We start from the raw sequence: 19,028 nt of genomic DNA, 5'->3' as shown, positions 1-19,028 counted from the left end.
GGGCAGTTATTGGTGGAAGAAGAGTTTTTCGAGTAGGGTGGCCATAGACAGGTTATAGGTGGAACATAGGCCGGACACGCCATCGATGCCGCATCGATGCGCCATCGGTGCTCCACCTATAATTTCCACCTGTAGCCACTGATAATCATCGATGCGCCACCTTAAATTTTTATTTGGGTATTAAACACTAAAGTAACTCTGCACATTCATCGCATTACACGTGATTTTAAAGACGATGTCGATGATGAAGGCTAGATTCCCTGCATAAAATTTGAATAAGATTCCGTGCTCTATTTTTATATTAAAATAATATTATTATTATATATTTTTTTCAGCATTAAAAGATTGTAACCAGCATCTTACTTTATTATACTCCCTTATAAATCCATATTTTTTGTGGTGAATTTGTAATGAAATTGTCAATAATTTTTCATCCACCTCATTCTACATTAAAATGAATTTTATTATATGTTAATTTGTCTCGGGTAACTCTCATTATTGATATAATGTGAATGAAATTACGAATAAAATGCAAATATATTGAGGAATATAAGCAGGGAAAATAATATTCTGTTCATTTTATGTATAATTTGCAATAGAGAAAGAGAAATCTAGAACCTATATATTCAAGAGACAAAAATTAAAAAATTCTCACATTGAAATAATAAATTTATTTCAATTGGCGAATGCGGCGTAAATGTTGCCTAAAGTTCATCAGTAATAATGTGCGTTTAAAAATTACTTTTTAAAGACAACACTTCTAAAGAGGCCAATGTCTCCAATGTTGCTCTGCACAATGAATTTCTTATTGTAGTTTTAAGCATTGAAACAAGTATTTTTTAATATTTTTTAGTAAGAAAATTAGTTTAATTCTTTATTCCATCAATTGATACGTGTATTGTCTCCGACTTTACGCGTGTGTGCCAAATTTCAGATCGATTGGACAGGAAGAAGTGTGTTAAATATCGATTATAAGATTTGTAGCAGACAAACAAACAAACAAACAAAATAACTAACAAGGAAACAAACAAGAAATGAAATTACTTTAAAAGAAAAACATTGAATCCTCTAGGGAAGTAGGGTATTAATCGAAACAAAATAATTAAGTGTTGTTTTTCCTTGTTAGGAAACCGAGGCAGCGAGTGCAGCGCTGTGACGCGCGTCGTAGCGCAGGTGTTCACTTACACGTACTTCTGACCTGAACACGTGCCAAATGTACGTATATTTTGTGTCTACAACATCCTTGAAACACAATTTCTTCAATTTTGCGAGCAAATATAATTTTGTTAAAGGTTAAAAACAAGATTTTGACTGACTTTCTCAGTTTGAAATATTGTAAACGTTATTTAATGCATGTTAACTAAATGTTAAAGCGAGAGTTGACAACTCGCGTTAGTATACATTAATACACACGTCATGTACACACGTGTACATAATGTGTACACACATAATGTGTACACACGTGGCTCTAGTAGCCCGCACCTAGTATTTAGTATCATTATTCTTAAAATTAATTCTTAGAATTAATTATTTGACTAAGCATTCATTTTAATTGTACTCGATTTAAAGTTTAGGTGCATATGTGCACCTAAACTTTAAAATGCAATATATTACAAAAAATTATATAAGATGTGTCTATAATAAATACCTTAATAAATACCTTTATACCAGCGATGAAAACAAAATTTACAGCCAAATCGAAATTGTAAACAGCCACTTGTTTACAGCCAAATCGAAAAATTTCACTATGAATCGAATGCTCTTTTACAAACTGGATGAAAGGTAAAGCCACGTGGAATAGAGCTCGCTCTAACACAAAGTTAAAGCCACGTGGAATAGAGCTCGCTCTAACACAAAGGTAAAGCCACGTGGAATAGAGCTCGCTCTAACACAAAGGTAAAGCCACGTGGAATAGAGCTCGCTCTAACACACGTTCACTTACGCTCCCTTGGTTACTGGATGAGATGCGGCAGCTGTACAGCTGTTGTACTGTACAGTCATGAGAAAAACATCTGCCAGCTTCTCATATCGGGGAACATCTTCCATCAATGTAAGTATCGAAATAAGATCAAAAATAAAACAAAGACTTCATGGGAAGCTTGTATAGAAAGAAAACGTGTTTCGGAAAACGTATTTTACTGATATTAATTGTACCTCGAGGGTGTTTAAACTTTTGATTGGTGTTGCAAAAAGCCCATGACTGTACAGGGCCAGAACACGTGTCGGTCATGACGCAGTTAGGTGCGCAGTGCGACGTGTACTTACGAGTATGTGATGGTGCTAATTAATAATAAGCTCAGTTAGCAATTGAATTATTAGTGAAATAACAACGTAAAATAACTTTATATAAATCCCATGCCAATTTTTCTCATTTGTTCCATAATAATCTTTATATTTTGAATCAACCCAAAGTTGGGCCACGTGTAATAAGAGTGGCTGTAGTTGCGATGGATTCATTCCAACCTGTGACGTTAGAAGCGCTAGTAGCTATGATACCTGGTATCATTTATCAGTCTAATAATATAATGGTTATTACATTTTCAAATCGAACTTACATTTGAGAAATTATTATGTATGAATACCAAATCCATTTTAATTACATTTGAATACCAAATCCATTTTAATTACATTTGAATACCAAATCCATTTTATTTACAAAGTGAGCTCTGTAATAGGTTACGGGCTAAATTCATATCGTATTTGAAAATTTGAAGCTGAATAATGTGAATTAATTGTAACTGCAATTACATTCAAATTTCTCTGCAGTTTGTTTCAAATTTTCTATTTTATTGATGTTCTACTTTTATCTGTGTTAATCTATGACGTAACGAAATAACTACCGAATTTCGAAGTTTCGTAAAGAAATGTTGCATGAATTTCTTTGATCATATTCAAACATTTTTTTACCCTAACTATAACTAGTTTTCTTCAGGTACTGATGACTCAATCGATCGCGAATTATGAATTCCTAAAATAAAATAGACTGCACAAATTTGAAGTGGCATATTCTTAGGATATATAAATTTTTTGAATAGGCAATAATACTGGATAAAATATCGAAATTGGTAATATCAAATGAGCAATCTTCCGGTGGCAGCGAGCGCAGGTCATTAATATAACTGCGATGTTTCTAATTAACAAAAGAAAGAGCTAAATTTCACGATAACCCTCCTACGCTAACATGGTCGCTGTCATGAAAAATTTGAGCTGTTATTTAATATTAGTGAATACAATCTTAAGGGGACCGTCTACCCTAAAATTTTCAATTTTGGCGTTTTCCGGATTTTGTGCTCATCTTAAAGCTTATTTTTTGACGCATCCAACGGTACCAGAATCATCCCTCTACGTCGAAAAATGATTTCGTAACAGCCCCCCGAAGGGAGGGAGTTTTTAGAGCCCTTCACAAAAGCCTATGGGATTAATAAGAAGGCTGGACACACTAAAAAGGAACGTCTGACGTAAAGCGGCCAATTATGGCATTAGCCGGTGCTTATACTCATCTTAAAGCTTACTTTCTGACGCTTCCATTGGTGGCAGAATCATCTTTCTACCTCCATTTTTACGTTCACCACGCCCCATGTAACGGGGGGCGGTGGGGGCGTCCGTAACTAATTCTTAAGGCAGTAATTACGGGGCGTGACTTCATATACTGCCAGATGCACCCAGATCTTTCAGTGCCCATCATGACAGCGAGGTGAAAGGTGTGCAGCCACTCGCTCTATGCCTTCCTCACTTAGTTTTAAGGCTTAGTTTCGGTTGTTGGCTACGTTACGACTCTTTTACGTCATTTTACGTGCCGCCCGGTCCTATTTTTCAATCAATTAATATTTTATTCAACTTTAACCACTGCCTATATAAAGTTATTGTTATTCAACTTTAATGCCTATTTTTCAATCAATTCATATTTCATTAAACTTTAACCCTTGTCTTTTAATCAAGTTTGTTTCATTCAACTTTTACCTCTGTCTTTTAATCAAGTTATTTTTTATTTTACTTTAACTTCTGTCTTTTAATCAAGTTATTTTTTATTTAACTTTAACCCGTATCTCTCAACCAAATTATTTTTAATTTAACTTAAACCCTTATCTCTTAATCAAGTTAGGTTCATTTGATAAACGAGTTCATAAAAAATATAACAATTTTTCACTTGCCAATAAGTGACAATATTTGATAATAATTAACAAAAACTTGAAAATTTTCACAGTAATTAACAATAATTGATAACAATTAATAACTATATATAATAATTGACAATAATTCACAGCAATTACCATAATTAACATACACTTAATTATGAAATGAATGATATATATACCTAATGATGAAATGAATGATATATATACACCTAATGATGAAATAAATGATATAAAACCTAATGATAAAATAAATGATATATACATTTAATGATGAATTGAACGATATATACACCTAATGATGAAATGAATGATCCAAGTGCCACGTTGGCAACCCAGTTTTCCAAAACACCTGCGGGGGGAGGGGTTACTGGGGCCTCCAGGGGGGAGAGGTCAGTGGGGCCCCTAGGGGGAGGGGTTAGTGGGGCCTCTCCATAGCGGGTGGATATAGCCACCCCGCGGGGCGCCGCTCTTCACTTGTGCGGTGGACGTGGCGGTGTAACGTTGTCTGGTGTTAGCTTAGCGTTCCCCGAGTGCCTTAACTTAGCGTTCCCATAAACTTTAACAAAACGCAGACATCTTAAATATCTTCGGTATAAAAAGTAAGTTTTGTAACAATAAAAAACACAAAATTTTGTATTATTGTACAGGGTGCGCCAGAGAAACTTACTTATTTGAAAAAATTCCTGCGCGGCGAGTTTTGCGGGTAGAGGGGCGAGAGAGGCTTCTGATATCTGATAAAAATAACTTGATTAAGCTGTGGTGGTGCAGTGGTGAGAGACTCTGTCTCTCGCGCCCAGCGCCCGGGTTCGAGTCCCACTGAGGACAAGTTCTACCGAGAAGCTCAGCTCATGGTCAACTCAGCCATTCATCCAACTCTGGTTGATAAATGAGTACCTGGCTTATCCAGGGTGTTGTGTAATGCAACCAAATGGTTATGGCGGGTCAGCGAACCAGTGATGGTCGTAGAACTACCAGTGGTACCGAGTGCCCGGAAAAACTGACCTATCACCCCCGCCTCCCTAGTCGCCACTTCCAGGATGGGCAATTACGACAGAGAGGGCGCATGCTTGTCCAGGGTGTTGTGTAATGCAATAAAATGGTTCTGGCGGGTCAGCGAGCCAGTGATGGTCGTAGAACTACCAGTGGTACCGAGTGCCCGGAAAAACTGACCTATCACCCCCCTCCCTAGTCGCCACTACCAGGATGGGCAATTACAACAGAGAGGGCACATCTGAAGGGGAAAGTTCCCAAGTTTGTTTCTCAAATAAATTTGCTGTTGTGCAAGAATTAACTGAACGCGATTTTGTTGCTCGTCAAAATGCATGTGAAATGCTCGTTGACAACCTGCCTGAAGACGCGGTCGTTTTTTTTCAGTGACGAGGCTCACTTCCACATTTCCGGCTGCTTCAACAAGCAAAACATGCGTTATTGGTGTGGTGTAAATCCATGTGAGATTCACCAGAAGCCACTTAACTGTGAGCGAGTTACTGTCTGGTGTGCGATATCGGTAATGGGAATAATTGGTCCTTATTTTTTGAAGAAAACGAACGCGCAGTTACCGTTAATGGAGCTCGTTACAGGAACATGATCGAGGAACTTTTTCTTCCAAGACTCGAAGAAATGAACGTTAGGAACGTGTGGTTTCAGCAAGATGGAGCACAGCACAAGACTCAATGAATTTGTTGCAACAACATTTCCCCGTCCGCCTCATCTCTCTCATGCAGAGGTGATGTCCAATGGCCGCCACGCTCTTCAGATTTAACTTAATGCGATTTCTTTTTATGGGTTTATTTGAAATCTCTGGTTTATGTCGATCGACCACGGACCATAGCACACCTCAATAACAACATTCGCGACGCCATTGCCAACATACCGATTGATATGCTGCAAAGAGTGGATACGAATATAAAAAAATCGACTTCATCAGTGTATGCGCAATGGGGGTTGCCATTTATCCGATGTAATTTTCAAGACTGTATGAAAAAAAAATTGGGAAATTGTATTCTAAAATAAAAAAAATTTAAAACAATCCTTGAAGTACTTTTGTTTTAGTGACCTTTCAAATAAGTAAGTTTCTCTGGCGCACCCTGTATTTATATTATTTTATTTATTTAATATTTTTTATTCAGCTTTTTAAAATGGATAGTTTTAATGTCTAAAGAACATATCCAATACATTCATCGAATTTCAAAGATGGTGGAGAAGATATAAAATATCCAATTGAAGTATTCCCCAGAAAGCCCCTCAAGACCTCAGTTATAACTTTCAAATTTTAAAATTCTCCAGAACTATGCTGATAAACTCTCTTTTAACACTACTAATAATTTCAAGTATCATTTATTATAATCCTTCTAATATCTTAAATAATAATCATAGTCTCGTGTCTCCCCAGGTCGGGAAGGTCAAGATGGCCAAACTCCTGCCGATGATTCTCGCCGGAATTTTGACCACGGTGCTCCATGAAGCCCAGGTCATTATAATTAACTTTGATAAAATTAAGAGTATGAATTTAATTAGATCCTCCAGTGAATATGGTTAACTTTAGACGTTTTCATACAGCTAGGGTACAAAAAACCACATGCCACAAACTCCTTGTGAAATGTCAAATAGACAAATTATGAGCTGCTTATTGATCTGTGAGAGCTAATGCTGGATGAATTAACCCTTTTCCCGCCCACAGGCGGACCTGCCTACAGGCCCTGCTGTTGATGTGAGTTGAAACGACCATCACACGCGTCAAATTAAAATTAAATTTGTGAACATATTTTTGCATTGAGATTTTATGAACATTTAATCTACAATTCCCATTCATGAAACATAGGCTTTGTTGTGCCACCACAAGTTTGTTTGTGAGCAACTGTCTCAACTGTGTCCTGTCACCAACATCACTATTCTGGTACATATCTACCATTTTAATTATTACAGGTGCTTGTGATCCCCAATGGCCCGATGGCATCTTGCAAGACAACCAAAGCCGTAAGGTCGGTAGTGTTCCAGTCCATCAAGTCTAAGAAGGGGATCGTGTATAACCGCGCATACACTCACCCGGAAATATTGAATTGCTTCGGAAGCTCCCAGCCGAGCGCGGCCACCTTCAGGGACTGCGTCAACGCTGCCGCCGTGGCCGGTGAGTTGGCTACTGTGGTTGTTTACCGCCGCCGAAGCTGCCTTTCTCCAAGTAAAACGTAATGGAATGCAATAATAATTGACCAAAGCTACTATTATTAACATCTTTACTAATCGCCGCAACGTTTGCAGGACACTCCACCCTGTCCTTCGATGGTACCACCTGCTCCACCTACAACGCAACAGTACCGAGTCATGCATGTGCCGACCAGGAGGCGGCAGCGGCAAACTACATAGCCATCTACCAGGCCAACCCTCCTTTGGTCAAGCCAAATTTCGGTGGGTGCGATGGAATTGGGAATTCCACCTCTGTTCAAGCCCACTTTCGGTTGGTGCTATGGATTAGTCCTACCCACCCCTGGTCGAGCCCAATTTTCGTGGGTACGATGGATTAGTCCATCCCACCACTGATCCAGGCCAGTTACGGTGGGTGGGATAAATTCATGTTCCTGTGTGGGATGGGTTCAGAACATGGCAGTCGCAGGGCTCTCTGGTACGTTGTCTTTTTCTCTGGCCAACTTCGTGTGATCATTCATTGTGCCTAGTGACAAGTTTAGTCTTTTGGCGGCATACAGAGCGAACAACTCCCGCTCATGTTACCTTCACAGTCGAGACGTAAAACAAACTGGGCCCTGCTATGGAAATGGATTCCTTCTGCAAACTGAGCTCAGAAACCAAGAATTTTGTCGGATTTAGAGTTGTACACAGTGTCTTCTCTCATTGTGATATTTTGGCAACCCGAAGATTTCGTTCCTTCGCATGAAGATTCACTAGGCCGCTTCTAATGGCCACACTGCGCAAACCGTGAACGGAATCCACAGCTGACAGCAGTACTCAAGGAGAAAGATCACATTTGCTTTGAAAAGCGTGATCATCAGTTCCGTTTCTCCTTTTCTGAACGTCCACATGATCCACATTAATGTGGATCATTATATTATCCCAATGCTGTGGAGTGTACGTCGTGGGAGTACCATCTTCGGATGCAAATCACAGCAATCATCCTACTGCATCACAAGATGCAGTCAGGCTGCACAGTTTTTTCGGTGGCGCTGAGCTGGAGACCCGTCCTCTGGGTCAGGGAATACTTACTGCTGGCGGGAGATATTGAGAGTAATCCTGGTCCAAAGTGGATATGCAGCCACTTGGGTTCAATAGAACTCGCTTCTGTGCAATAACATCATCAAGAGGACACAGTGCTCACTTAGATGCAATGCAAGAGTTCAGCATTGAGTTCATGAGAGGTGCGCGAAAATAAAGGCAAAGCAACACACAGAAAAGTGGACGTGTGAGGAGCGTGAAAAGAGGAAAATAAACCTCACATTACTACAGTTTAATATCAACGGAATAAGAAACAAACTTGAGGAACTGAAAGAAGTAGTGCAAAGGAAGAAGGTTTGCTAACCTACATCCATAGCAATCTTCAATTCAGGGAGCTCACCAACTTCCAAACTTATATTAATGGAGCAGAGAGATCTGTAGTGGAAATAAGAGACGGAAGGAACTTCACATTGAGATTGGCGAATATACACATACCACCAAGAGATATCAATGCTGATCAAGGTTAAATAAGAACAAATCAGTGCATCCAAGAGCTACTAACAGCTGATACCATCCTAGTAGGAGATGTAAACGCACATGCTCCTCTCTGGCACTCCAGCATCACAGATGCCAGAGGAATATACATAGAAGAGCTGCTACTCACCTCAGATATGACCACGATGAATGAAGAAACACCTACTAGAATACTATTTGATCAGACACAAAGACGAACATCGCCAGATATCACAGTACTCTCGCAAGACCTGAAGAGATACTCAAAATGGGAAACGATGACAACAACATCATCAGACCACCTCCCAATCATACTGGAAATACAAACCCACAATAAGGAAAAAAGTTTAAGAAAACAGAAGACCTATATTAATTTTAAAAAAGCAAATTTTGATTGCTACAAAGAATATATTGACAGTATGCTAACGGTAGACGATGGAAGACCATATAACATCGGAGAGGCGACAAAGAGAATAGAACTAGCAATAAGGAAAGCAAGCAAGAAATTTATCCCACAAGGAAATGTAAAATTAAAAATAAATCCCTTACCGGAGTGCATAAAGGAACAAATAAGAGAAAGAGACAACACCAGAGAGATTGAAGAAGACCCAAAGAGAGTAAAAGAGTTAAACAACAACATCAATGAAAACATCTAGAAGCATAAGAGGGAAAAATGGAAAACATTTGTTGCAGAAGACTGGGACCAAAGGAAAAACACGGATAAATACTGGAAAGTGATGAAGGGAATTCAGGGTAAGACCGAGGAAAGAGTAACTAATATCATGATTANCAAAGACATACAATGTCGTCATGACTACAATATCAATAACCCAACCTATCCACTGGCTTAACTACCCGACCATATCTCGAATGATACACAGGCTTTTCATTCGATATTAGACGTCGTGGTGAGTCGCCCTGCAGCGGCGCCTCAACAACGTCTGGCCGGTCCGCACAGGGCTCCTCGACACCACTAGTCACCACACGTGGCGCTCCGGCAGGCTCAGCTGCCCCGGCCACCGGCGTCCCCCCCCTCAGACGCAGCACAGGGCCCAACCTGTCTCTTATACACATCTAGATGTGTATAAGAGACTGGGCCTGGGCGGCACTCAGTCGTGTGACGTTGTGGTGATCATCATCATCATCCACATTATTTTTTGCCTGCTTGTTGCAGTTTTTGCTTCTACACGTCACCAAACGTGACATTAGTACTCTTCGTCACTGCGCAGTCGTGAAAAATTGCTTTGCCCCAATTTCTGTGACATCCGGGGCCAAGTAGTTGTATTCTATCTCGACTCTCCCGCTACTACATATTGAGGGTGAATTTTGCATTTTGTTCGCAGTCATATATTGCAGATAGGTCTTCTTGCAAATTCTCGCAAGTCACCTTGCCCACCATTGGTCAGTCCAGTTACGGTGGGTGCGGTGGAAGCGAAGCCATGCACCACCAATTTTGTGTACCATTAAGCCCTGAATCGAACGCCTTGGATCTCTCCGGACATCCACCAATCAGCCGTGAACCACTCGGCTTTGTCTTCCTCCGGCCTCGCATAGAACCTGCCGTGCACCACCAGGCCGCGGATCGAATCTGACTTCCGGGCATCGTTAAATTACGTAATTTAACGTTCACCGCATCTGAGGTTAGGATTCAGATAGCATAGTTCTGTTTCAAAATTTATCGTCCTTCGAAAAGTGGCCGTTCGACCGAGAGCTGGTTCGACGCACGGCCTAGATACGGACGGCTTGAAGTGTTGAAGGCTACGTTCCGGAAGGCAGGAATCATGATGGTCCATTACATCCAGAGCAGTGGTGATCTTCGGCAGGCGACCCGGTGCGGTTCATTGCTGCAACCACTCTAGCCCTAATTTCGAAGACATACCAATGTAAAAATGCATACCAATATATAAATTCATATTTTTTCTAGTCAATTAAAGGAAGATATGAAGTGACTCTGTTAAATAAACACGTTTCTTCCTATTTTCAACAGAAAATTTCAAAGTGTTGACGGTGGCTGCGACCCTGACGGCGGATACTACTAACAACTTCGACGTGACGTGGACCGCAGAAGATGGTGGCTGCAACTACCCCGGCTTCATCGTCAGCTTCTCCGGCCAGGAGAAGTACGTCGAAACCACTTCGTCCCAGACGACGATAGAGAACGTCCCAGGGTGCGGGACTGACGTCATCGTCTCCTTCGGTCTGCCCACCGGAGAGAAGTTCGGTACCACCGCCCAGACTGTGGCGACCATCGAGCCAGGTACCGTAAATGATGGTATATCTACTCAATCTACTGCAATCTAATGCGGGAAATTTAGTACTATGTATCTTTGGTTCGGACTATTTAGTTTAGTTTTTTGATGCAGACTATTTAGTTTGGATAACTATGTAGTTTAGGTTGAGAATATGTAGCTTTATTTTGGACTATGTAGTTTTGGGGAATATTCATATTGGATAACACGAGGTGATTTAGATCAACATGTGAACATAAAAATGAATTGTTTTCATATAAAGCCACTAATTTTTCCTTAATCTTTCCATCTTATTTGATTGAATTTGTATTCCTCTCATATGTACGCTGGAGTTCAACTAAGAAATATGAATGGGTCAAGTATTAGGATACTATTGTGTTTTGATACTTAATAATAATAATAGGAAATATTAGTGTCCTAATACTGACCCACTTTCTGTCCGTTGCACTGATACCCTGGGTCAGGATGACCCACACAAGGCCAATATTACCACTAAGTTGTCTTCTATTGAGCAGAACCTCAAGAGTACTGGCCGTTCAATGACGTGCCGGGATACACACTGGAAGCCAACTTATTCCCGAACAAAACGGTCATCGTAAATTACGACGTAAGGCCATAAATATATATCTATTTACCTATTATTTCAGTTGCTTTGCTTTATGTGGAAATTTTATTTCTTTGTATAGAAAAGGCAGTCTTGCAGGTTAACTATTTCATCCAACATAAGCTTCAGATCCAATACTTTAACTTCAACCTTAAAAGTGCGGGAACAGTAGTAACAGTAGTGACACGGGGACAGTAGTGGCGGCCAGTACAACACAGGGACAGTGGTTGCGGTCAGTACAACACTGGGACAGTAGTGGCGGCCAGTACAACACTGGGACAGTAGTGGCGGCCAGTACAACACGAGGACAGTAGTGGCAGCCAGTACAACACAGGGACAGTGGTTGCGGTCAGTTTAACACTGGGACAGTAGTGGCGGCCAGTACAACACGGGGACAGTAGTGGCGGCCAGTACAACACGAGGACAGTAGTGGCAGCCAGTACAACACTGGGACAGTATTGGCGGCCAGTACAAAACTGGGACAGTAACGGCAGCCAGTACAACTTTCAAATGCTAACTGTGACCTCGTCTATACACGAGGCCAACAGCACGGTAAATAGTGCCGGTTAGTCTTTGAAAGTTGTACTGGCCGCCACTACTGTCTCTGTGTACAACCTCTTTTAACTCAACCAATTTGATATCCATTAGCTTAGCGATCAAGTTTCAGTTGTGCAGTGGAAACTGTGCATGAATGCTGAATAGTAGCTGATGGAAAATCAACATCAGCGTTGGACTGAGTTTGGATATTATTAATTTAACTGACTGATAATACACCCACTGTCCACACCCACTGTCCACACCCACTGTCCACACCCACTGTCCATACCCACTGTCCATACCCACTTTCCACACTTTCCACACCCACTGTCCACACCCACTCTCCTCACCACTGTCCACACCCACTGTCCACACCCACTGTCCTTACCCACTGTCCACACCCACTGTCCACACCAACTTTTTACCACCACCTTCTCTAACTCAGCAACCACTGACCCTGCAGGTTTCCCCTGGATGCGGTAGCTTCACCCAGTTCAGCATTGTGTTTGTCATCCGATACACGGACTTCTCGCGCGAACTGCCGTATCTTGTCTTCCCCATATCTGAACCAAAAGGCACAATCGAGATCGGCACAGCGGATGTCCCTGATATTTGCCTGACTCTCTTGCTTGATATCGGGTACACCCAGACGACGGACGGCGGAGACATCATGGATAACCGAGTGTTCTCGTGTAAGAACCCTTAATTAGAGCATAATCATAGGTCCAATTAGACAGCATTCATCATTAATTAGAATTTTGTTATTATAATCCAACTAGAATTGGAAGGCTGAAACACTGAACTCTGGTATTAATATATTTCACATCCGTAGACTAGTATAATACCAAGCATTTCAGGTACAAATTAGATATGAATTATGTTAGTTACTGAGTTAGACAGACAATATATGCAAACATATACCATAGTGCGTACAATAATTTTCTCGCATTCGGACAACATTTTTCACCAAATGGTGCTAGCGGCCTGGGTATCAAACCTGCACCTTAGTTATAATTCATATACTTCATATAATTCATATCATTCATGTAATTCATATACTTCATATAATTCATGTAATTCATATAATTCATAAATTTCGTATAATTTATATTATTAATATTATTCATATAATTTATATTATTCATATAAGTCATATAATTCCTTCAAACAGATTAGCTCTACTACCCTCTCATAAAGGATGTAATTCTTCCACAGTACCTCTCGATGGACTCTCATATGAAAGCCTGTACCCCTACGAAGTGGTTGGGTCCGATGTCGTCATCCACTGGCCTACTGACCTGACACCTTACGACGTCTGTGGCGTCCTCACCGGTACCGACCTGAAATTCGTGGCCGATCAGACATACATGGCGCCAATATCTGATGGCACCATCACATTGCCCAACCAGGACCTTTTGCTTCTAACATTTATCACTGTGCTGGATGATAGCTTGGGCGTTATCCTGGTTCAGATCTTCGTAAGTTCAACGAGTCAACAGGGAAACCCAGTTTCCTTGCTCATAAATTAAGTAACAGTAATGAATAGGGAAAAATGCAATATGCAATGTATTTAGATTGAGAAGTAGATCTGAACAGGTTGATCTAGGGCAGCCTTCTTTGAAGAGCACATTCATTTCGGTCTTGTTGGTGTCTAAATGGAGGTTTCCTCTTACCGACGGACAGCAGATATAGTGATGTGCCTTGGTACCATTAGTCACTATACTGTTATCATTCTACCTTATTTTCCCCATACCTTCTATCCGACAATATAAGTCAATGTCCAGTCCTCCTGACAACACATGTTNACCTGCCTTCGGATTCCACAGACACCTTCCAAACCAGGAATCTCTCTAATAAATGTCTTATAATTAATTTATTTAAAATACAATAATAACCCTAATTTTGCAGATTCATCAGTGTATGATACTGAAGCAAAGGAGTAGAGGAAGAATGCTTCATCTGAGTCATGATTTAATTTTAATGCCAAATGTGATGAATGTGACGTCTGAGACTCGTAAGTCTCTAAAAATCTTTCTTGCATCTTCCATACGAAGCGCAAATTTACATTCGTAAGTTAAACATCTGCTCAAAAAAAACTTCCCAGTTTCAAAACCCAATGATTCGACGCGAGCTTCCTCCATCCTCCATTTTTAAAACACTTTCAAATGTTAATGGCTCGACAGACCAGGTCAAGTACTAGTATATATAGTTATCAAAATCTGTTCAGACCATATATGACTTTAATATCAATTTCACTGTATATGGAACATTTAATGCTTGAGATATTTTTTCTATTATTTATAGTCAATCATGTTAATTTCCCCACTCCTGCTCCTCTCTCAGATATAGATAGCAAAGGACGTCAGTAGCTCTCTCTCTCTCTCGACCATGCAACTTAAAATCTTGTCTTGCATGTGCGGAACAGATTAATATGTCATATAATTTCAGGTCTTGGTGTCAAATAGGATCTGAATTTAACAAATATAATTTGGCTTTCATAATACCAATTGTTACTACGGATAGGCTATATATTAGAAAGCAAAATAGAGAGCAAGTAAATTAGTAAGATTTTTAATTCTTCTGATTTATTGTTATGCTGAACAGGGTACACGTACCTGTTAAAATCTCTTATCTGCTGCCATAAAATCTCATATTGCTGGTTTATTGAGCCTGGCGGTTTGATCGGGTATAAATGCTACCTATATAAGAGCGGCAAATTTCAGCAGTTATCCATTCATCTCATATATATAGTACTGTATAGTTGGGGAGCACTTGTCGTCATACCTGAACAGGAATATATGTAGAAAGATTTTTATTTAAAAAGTAGTGGCTCTAGAAATTAACATTTATGTATATTTCTATGTTTGCCGCGAAAGGGTTAATCCATAATTGGTAAAAGATGAGAAAATGTAACGTCGAAAGTTTTATTTTCTAAGTACGATTTAAATACCGACGCTATAACTCAGGCAACGCACAAGATACCTCTTATTTGCGTTTATGATTTATTTGCCTACGTTGGAAGTGAAAAATACGTTGAAGTTTTGAAAAATATCGAGTTCACTTCCTTGCACGCTTAAGATTCGTTGACGCTCCTCCTGAACTGCACCGTCGACCACGTGAGTAACTTAAAAGCTGTCATGTCCTACACATGGTGCAGGCAAGGTTCATTTATGCAAGTTTGTTTGAAGACAAAAGTATTCCTTATATTCCAAATTTCGAACAAATCATCATTCCTAATTTGTTCTTTCAAAGAATCGAACTAAATTTCTTGTTTGCGCTGGCAGATATAAAATAGAATGCGATGCTTCGAATATTGCATAAAAGAAGAACTTCTGCCCATCAATACCAATATTCGCAATATTAATTGTGCACTATTTCCTGGTGTCGAGAGAGCTCTAGCTAACTTCCATAGCAACACAGAGGGGTCGGGCCGTATAGTGGCTGAGTATCCGCGATACGGCAGCCCTCACTCACATACAGTGGGTGCAAAAAGTATCCCACCCAATGAAAAACGTTATTTAATTAAATCTTATCCTACAAAATAACATAAACAAACACTATTCTAATGTAAATTTACATGGGAAATACAAATGTCTTATTAAAACAACGATATCATTAAATGTTTATTTGATAATTGCAATTTTGTAAAAGTTAAGGTTCAAAAAGTATCCGACACACAGTAAACATATTTACTCAATACTTCGTCATGTGACCTTTAGCAGCAAAAACTGCTTCTAGCCGATTGAAAATTTTGTGCACAAGATTAACACAAATGCTAATAGGAATATTAGCCCACTCTTCCTTGCATATTTCTTTCAATTGGAAAAAATTTCTTGCATCCCTCTCCTGGATCCTCACTTTCAATTCCCGCCACAAATTTTCAATCGGACTGAGGTCAAGTGATTGTCTTGGCCATTCTGTCTGTCCAAGACAATCTCAACTCAATGTGCTTAAGGTCTTTGTCTTGTCGGAATATCCAACCTTGAGGAAGGTTCAAATTTTCAAATATACTGTCCAAACAATACATGATATTTGTATTTACCATGTTGAATTGCATTAGAACAGTGTTTGTTTATCTAATTATTTTGGAAAAGCTTTAATTAAATAAAGTTTACCTTTGTGCCCCAACAAAGGAAAAATTAGAACAGTGTTTGTGGTGGTAGTGATGGAGGTGGTGGTGGTGGGTGACAGGAGTAGTGGTGGTGGTGGGGTGTGGGTTAAGGTGACAGGGATGGTAGTGGTGGGTATGGGTTGAGGTGACTGGTGGTGGTGGTATGGAGGTGATGGAAGGGGAGGGTGGTGGTAGTGGTGGGTGGTGACGGAGGTAATGCGGGTTGCTGCTCCTTGTCCCTGAGGGCTAGGGCCCAGTGTGTCCAGTATGTACTGAGTGACCCTAGGGAGCACACGTAGCTCTGGACGAGTGGGGCCACGACAGTACGGGTCAGGTTATACAGTTTCTGAATAAGCCGTGTACGTCTTGAATAAGCTGCGTAGGCGCTGAATATTGTTGTGTAGGTCCTGAATAAGCTGTGTACGCCATGAATAAGCTGTGTACGTCTTGAATAAGCTGCGTAGGCGCTGAATATTGCTGTGTATGTCCTGAATAAGCTGTGTACGCCTTGAATAAGCTGTGTATGCGCTGAATATTGCTGTGTAGGTCCTGAATAAGCTGTGTACGCCTTGAATAAGCTGTGTACGCCTTGAATAAGCTGTGTACGCCTTGAATAAGCTGTGTACGCCTTGAATAAGCTGCGTAGGCGCTGAATATTGCTGTGTAGGTACTGAATATGCTATGTAGGCACTGAGTATTTCTGTATAAGCACTGAATTTGCTGTACAATCGTTGAATAGGCTGTGTAGGTACTTAATATGCTGTGTAAGCGCTATGTATGGCTGTGTAGAAGCTAAATATGCCTGTATAGGCGCTATTTGAAAGTGTTAATCCTCACAATAGCGTCAACCCATCGAAATCCTGACTAACAGAGAATGATTCCAATGGGTTCCAAAGGCCGGATCCCTTGTGAATCAAGTCACGAAAAGTTCAAGAATCGGCAACAGGCCATGGGCCTATGTCTTCAACGCCGACACTTCTATTCTATTCTATTCTATTCTATTCTATGAGTTTCAGTGACGACGCTCAGGATGGTTAACCAACCTACAGTGAACAACTAGCAACTTTATTCGCAAAAAATCTGTAGAAAATTAGTCCATTACATACCCGTGCTTTTGTTGAGAGGCCTTGGAAAAACGTGCATCTTGGCTATTTTGTCCATGTGGCTTCCAAAAAATCCATTGAAACACTGGCTATTTTATCCGTACGCCTTCAACAAAATCCGTCGAAACCCTGGCCATTTTGCCCAAGTGCCTTTGACAAAAATTCATCGAAACTTTGTCTTTTTTGTCCAGATATTTTCGTCAAAAATATTTCGTAATCTCGGCCATTTTGTATTTTTAATTAAAATATAAATCAGCGCTCACTCACATTTACGTGAGTCACGTACATGTACATGAGTCACGTACATGTACATGAGTCACGTACATGTACATTTCACCTTGCCTAGGGAAGGACATAGTTATGGACTTATGGCAACACTGACACCACGTCAAGGCTACACAGTCCCGGCAATCATTGTACCGCCACTCACCGAAGTGGTGCCACATGAGGTAGTCCACGGTACCGGAAGTCATGGTCCCAGCTTTCAGTTGGTGGATGTTGAGTTTCTGATACCCCCACTCCAGCCAGCCTGAGGTGCCCACTGCGCAGTTGATCAGGACCAGGGCATCAACCTGCAACGGACCGCCATTACGGATATGTTCTAAAATATTATATATTGACACCATTATATATTGAGTGGAAGATTATATTTAGACACCATTATAATATAACCTAAAAAGTAAACCATTATAACATTACAATTACATTTTGTTAAGTAAAATGTCTCTCGGCAAACCGGCATTACCAATTGTAGTTATCCTATGAATATATATTAACATTTGACATCTCAATTTACACTAATTGTCTATGCATTTAAATTAACATTGAAAAATCATATTATAATGATTAATCATTGTATTTAATTATTAACATTACGTATTAAAACTATGGCTTGTGCGACAATCCCTAAAAAACTCGTTAAAAAAATAACATAGTTTGTGCCGCAGTCTTTTCCTTTTTTTTGATGAAACTAATGCTAGAAAACGTTTTGATTTCTGGGTAATTTTCAATAACTTGAAACACGGAAAGCTCATAACAATTAACATAGCATAACATAATATAAAATAATGATGTCGGCGCTGAAGAGTAGGCCTGATGTGGCCTGTCGCCGATTCTTGAACTTTTCGTAACTTGTTCACTGAATAGCCTTATGTAAAATCGTGTCATTTGACCAGATCTTTTCAAGACTGGAGATGGTTTGAAATAGCTAATAGACTTCCACCGGGTTCGATATGTCATATGGTGCTAGGCATTTCAAGTCTGAACATATATTTTTCCATTGCTTTATCTAGTCTGTTCTTAAACGCGTTCATATTCGGAGCGCCAACGATGTAAACAGGGAGGCGGTTCCACAAGTTGGTGATTCGAAGCGTGAAGAAGTGTTGTCGCGTTAATAAGTTGCAGCGCAGTTTTTTTTACTTTATAGCCATGGCCCCGGTGTTGGTTCATAATAGAAAAGATATTCATGTAATGAAGTACGAGGGCTCATTTCATCATCGCTTCCAGAATCAAAAGGCATCCTACATTTCTTATGCTTGTAGGTTACCAGAATCCGTGTCAGACGTTGTTTTATTTTAAGGAGTCAAGAAGTGAGGACAGAGCGACAGAGGA

General features: G+C 40.1%; 1 protein-coding gene across 1 annotated transcript; it reads left to right on the top strand.

Moving 5' to 3' along the window:
* The first annotated feature begins 4,556 nt into the window (after positions 1–4,556).
* LOC108675176 lies at positions 4,557–14,675 on the top strand. The gene is made up of 10 exons (XM_018163167.2): positions 4,557–4,735; positions 6,529–6,606; positions 6,817–6,846; positions 7,062–7,263; positions 7,395–7,541; positions 10,801–11,070; positions 11,578–11,669; positions 12,667–12,895; positions 13,419–13,681; positions 14,652–14,675. Exons 2-10 carry the CDS (start codon positions 6,544–6,546, stop codon positions 14,673–14,675), a joined length of 1,320 nt encoding a protein of 439 aa, XP_018018656.1. The 5' UTR covers positions 4,557–4,735; positions 6,529–6,543.
* Positions 14,676–19,028: the final 4,353 nt, after the last annotated feature.

This window comes from Hyalella azteca, unplaced genomic scaffold, assembly GCF_000764305.2.
Source record: "Hyalella azteca isolate HAZT.00-mixed unplaced genomic scaffold, Hazt_2.0.2 contig3942, whole genome shotgun sequence".
Taxonomy (NCBI): domain Eukaryota; kingdom Metazoa; phylum Arthropoda; class Malacostraca; order Amphipoda; family Hyalellidae; genus Hyalella; species Hyalella azteca.
This window is presented reverse-complemented; position numbering and strand designations above follow the sequence as displayed.

What these genes read in the sequence shown, in the direction of transcription:
- LOC108675176 (XM_018163167.2), top strand. Translation starts at nt 6,544, where the DNA reads ATGGCCAAACTCCTGCCGATGATTCTCGCCGGAATTTTGACCACGGTG. An exon ending in CTACAGGCCCTGCTGTTGAT is followed by an intron (nt 6,847 to 7,061) that starts GTGAGTTGAAAC and finishes TAATTATTACAG; the next exon opens with GTGCTTGTGATCCCCAATGG. An exon ending in GGATAACCGAGTGTTCTCGT is followed by an intron (nt 12,896 to 13,418) that starts GTAAGAACCCTT and finishes ATTCTTCCACAG; the next exon opens with TACCTCTCGATGGACTCTCA.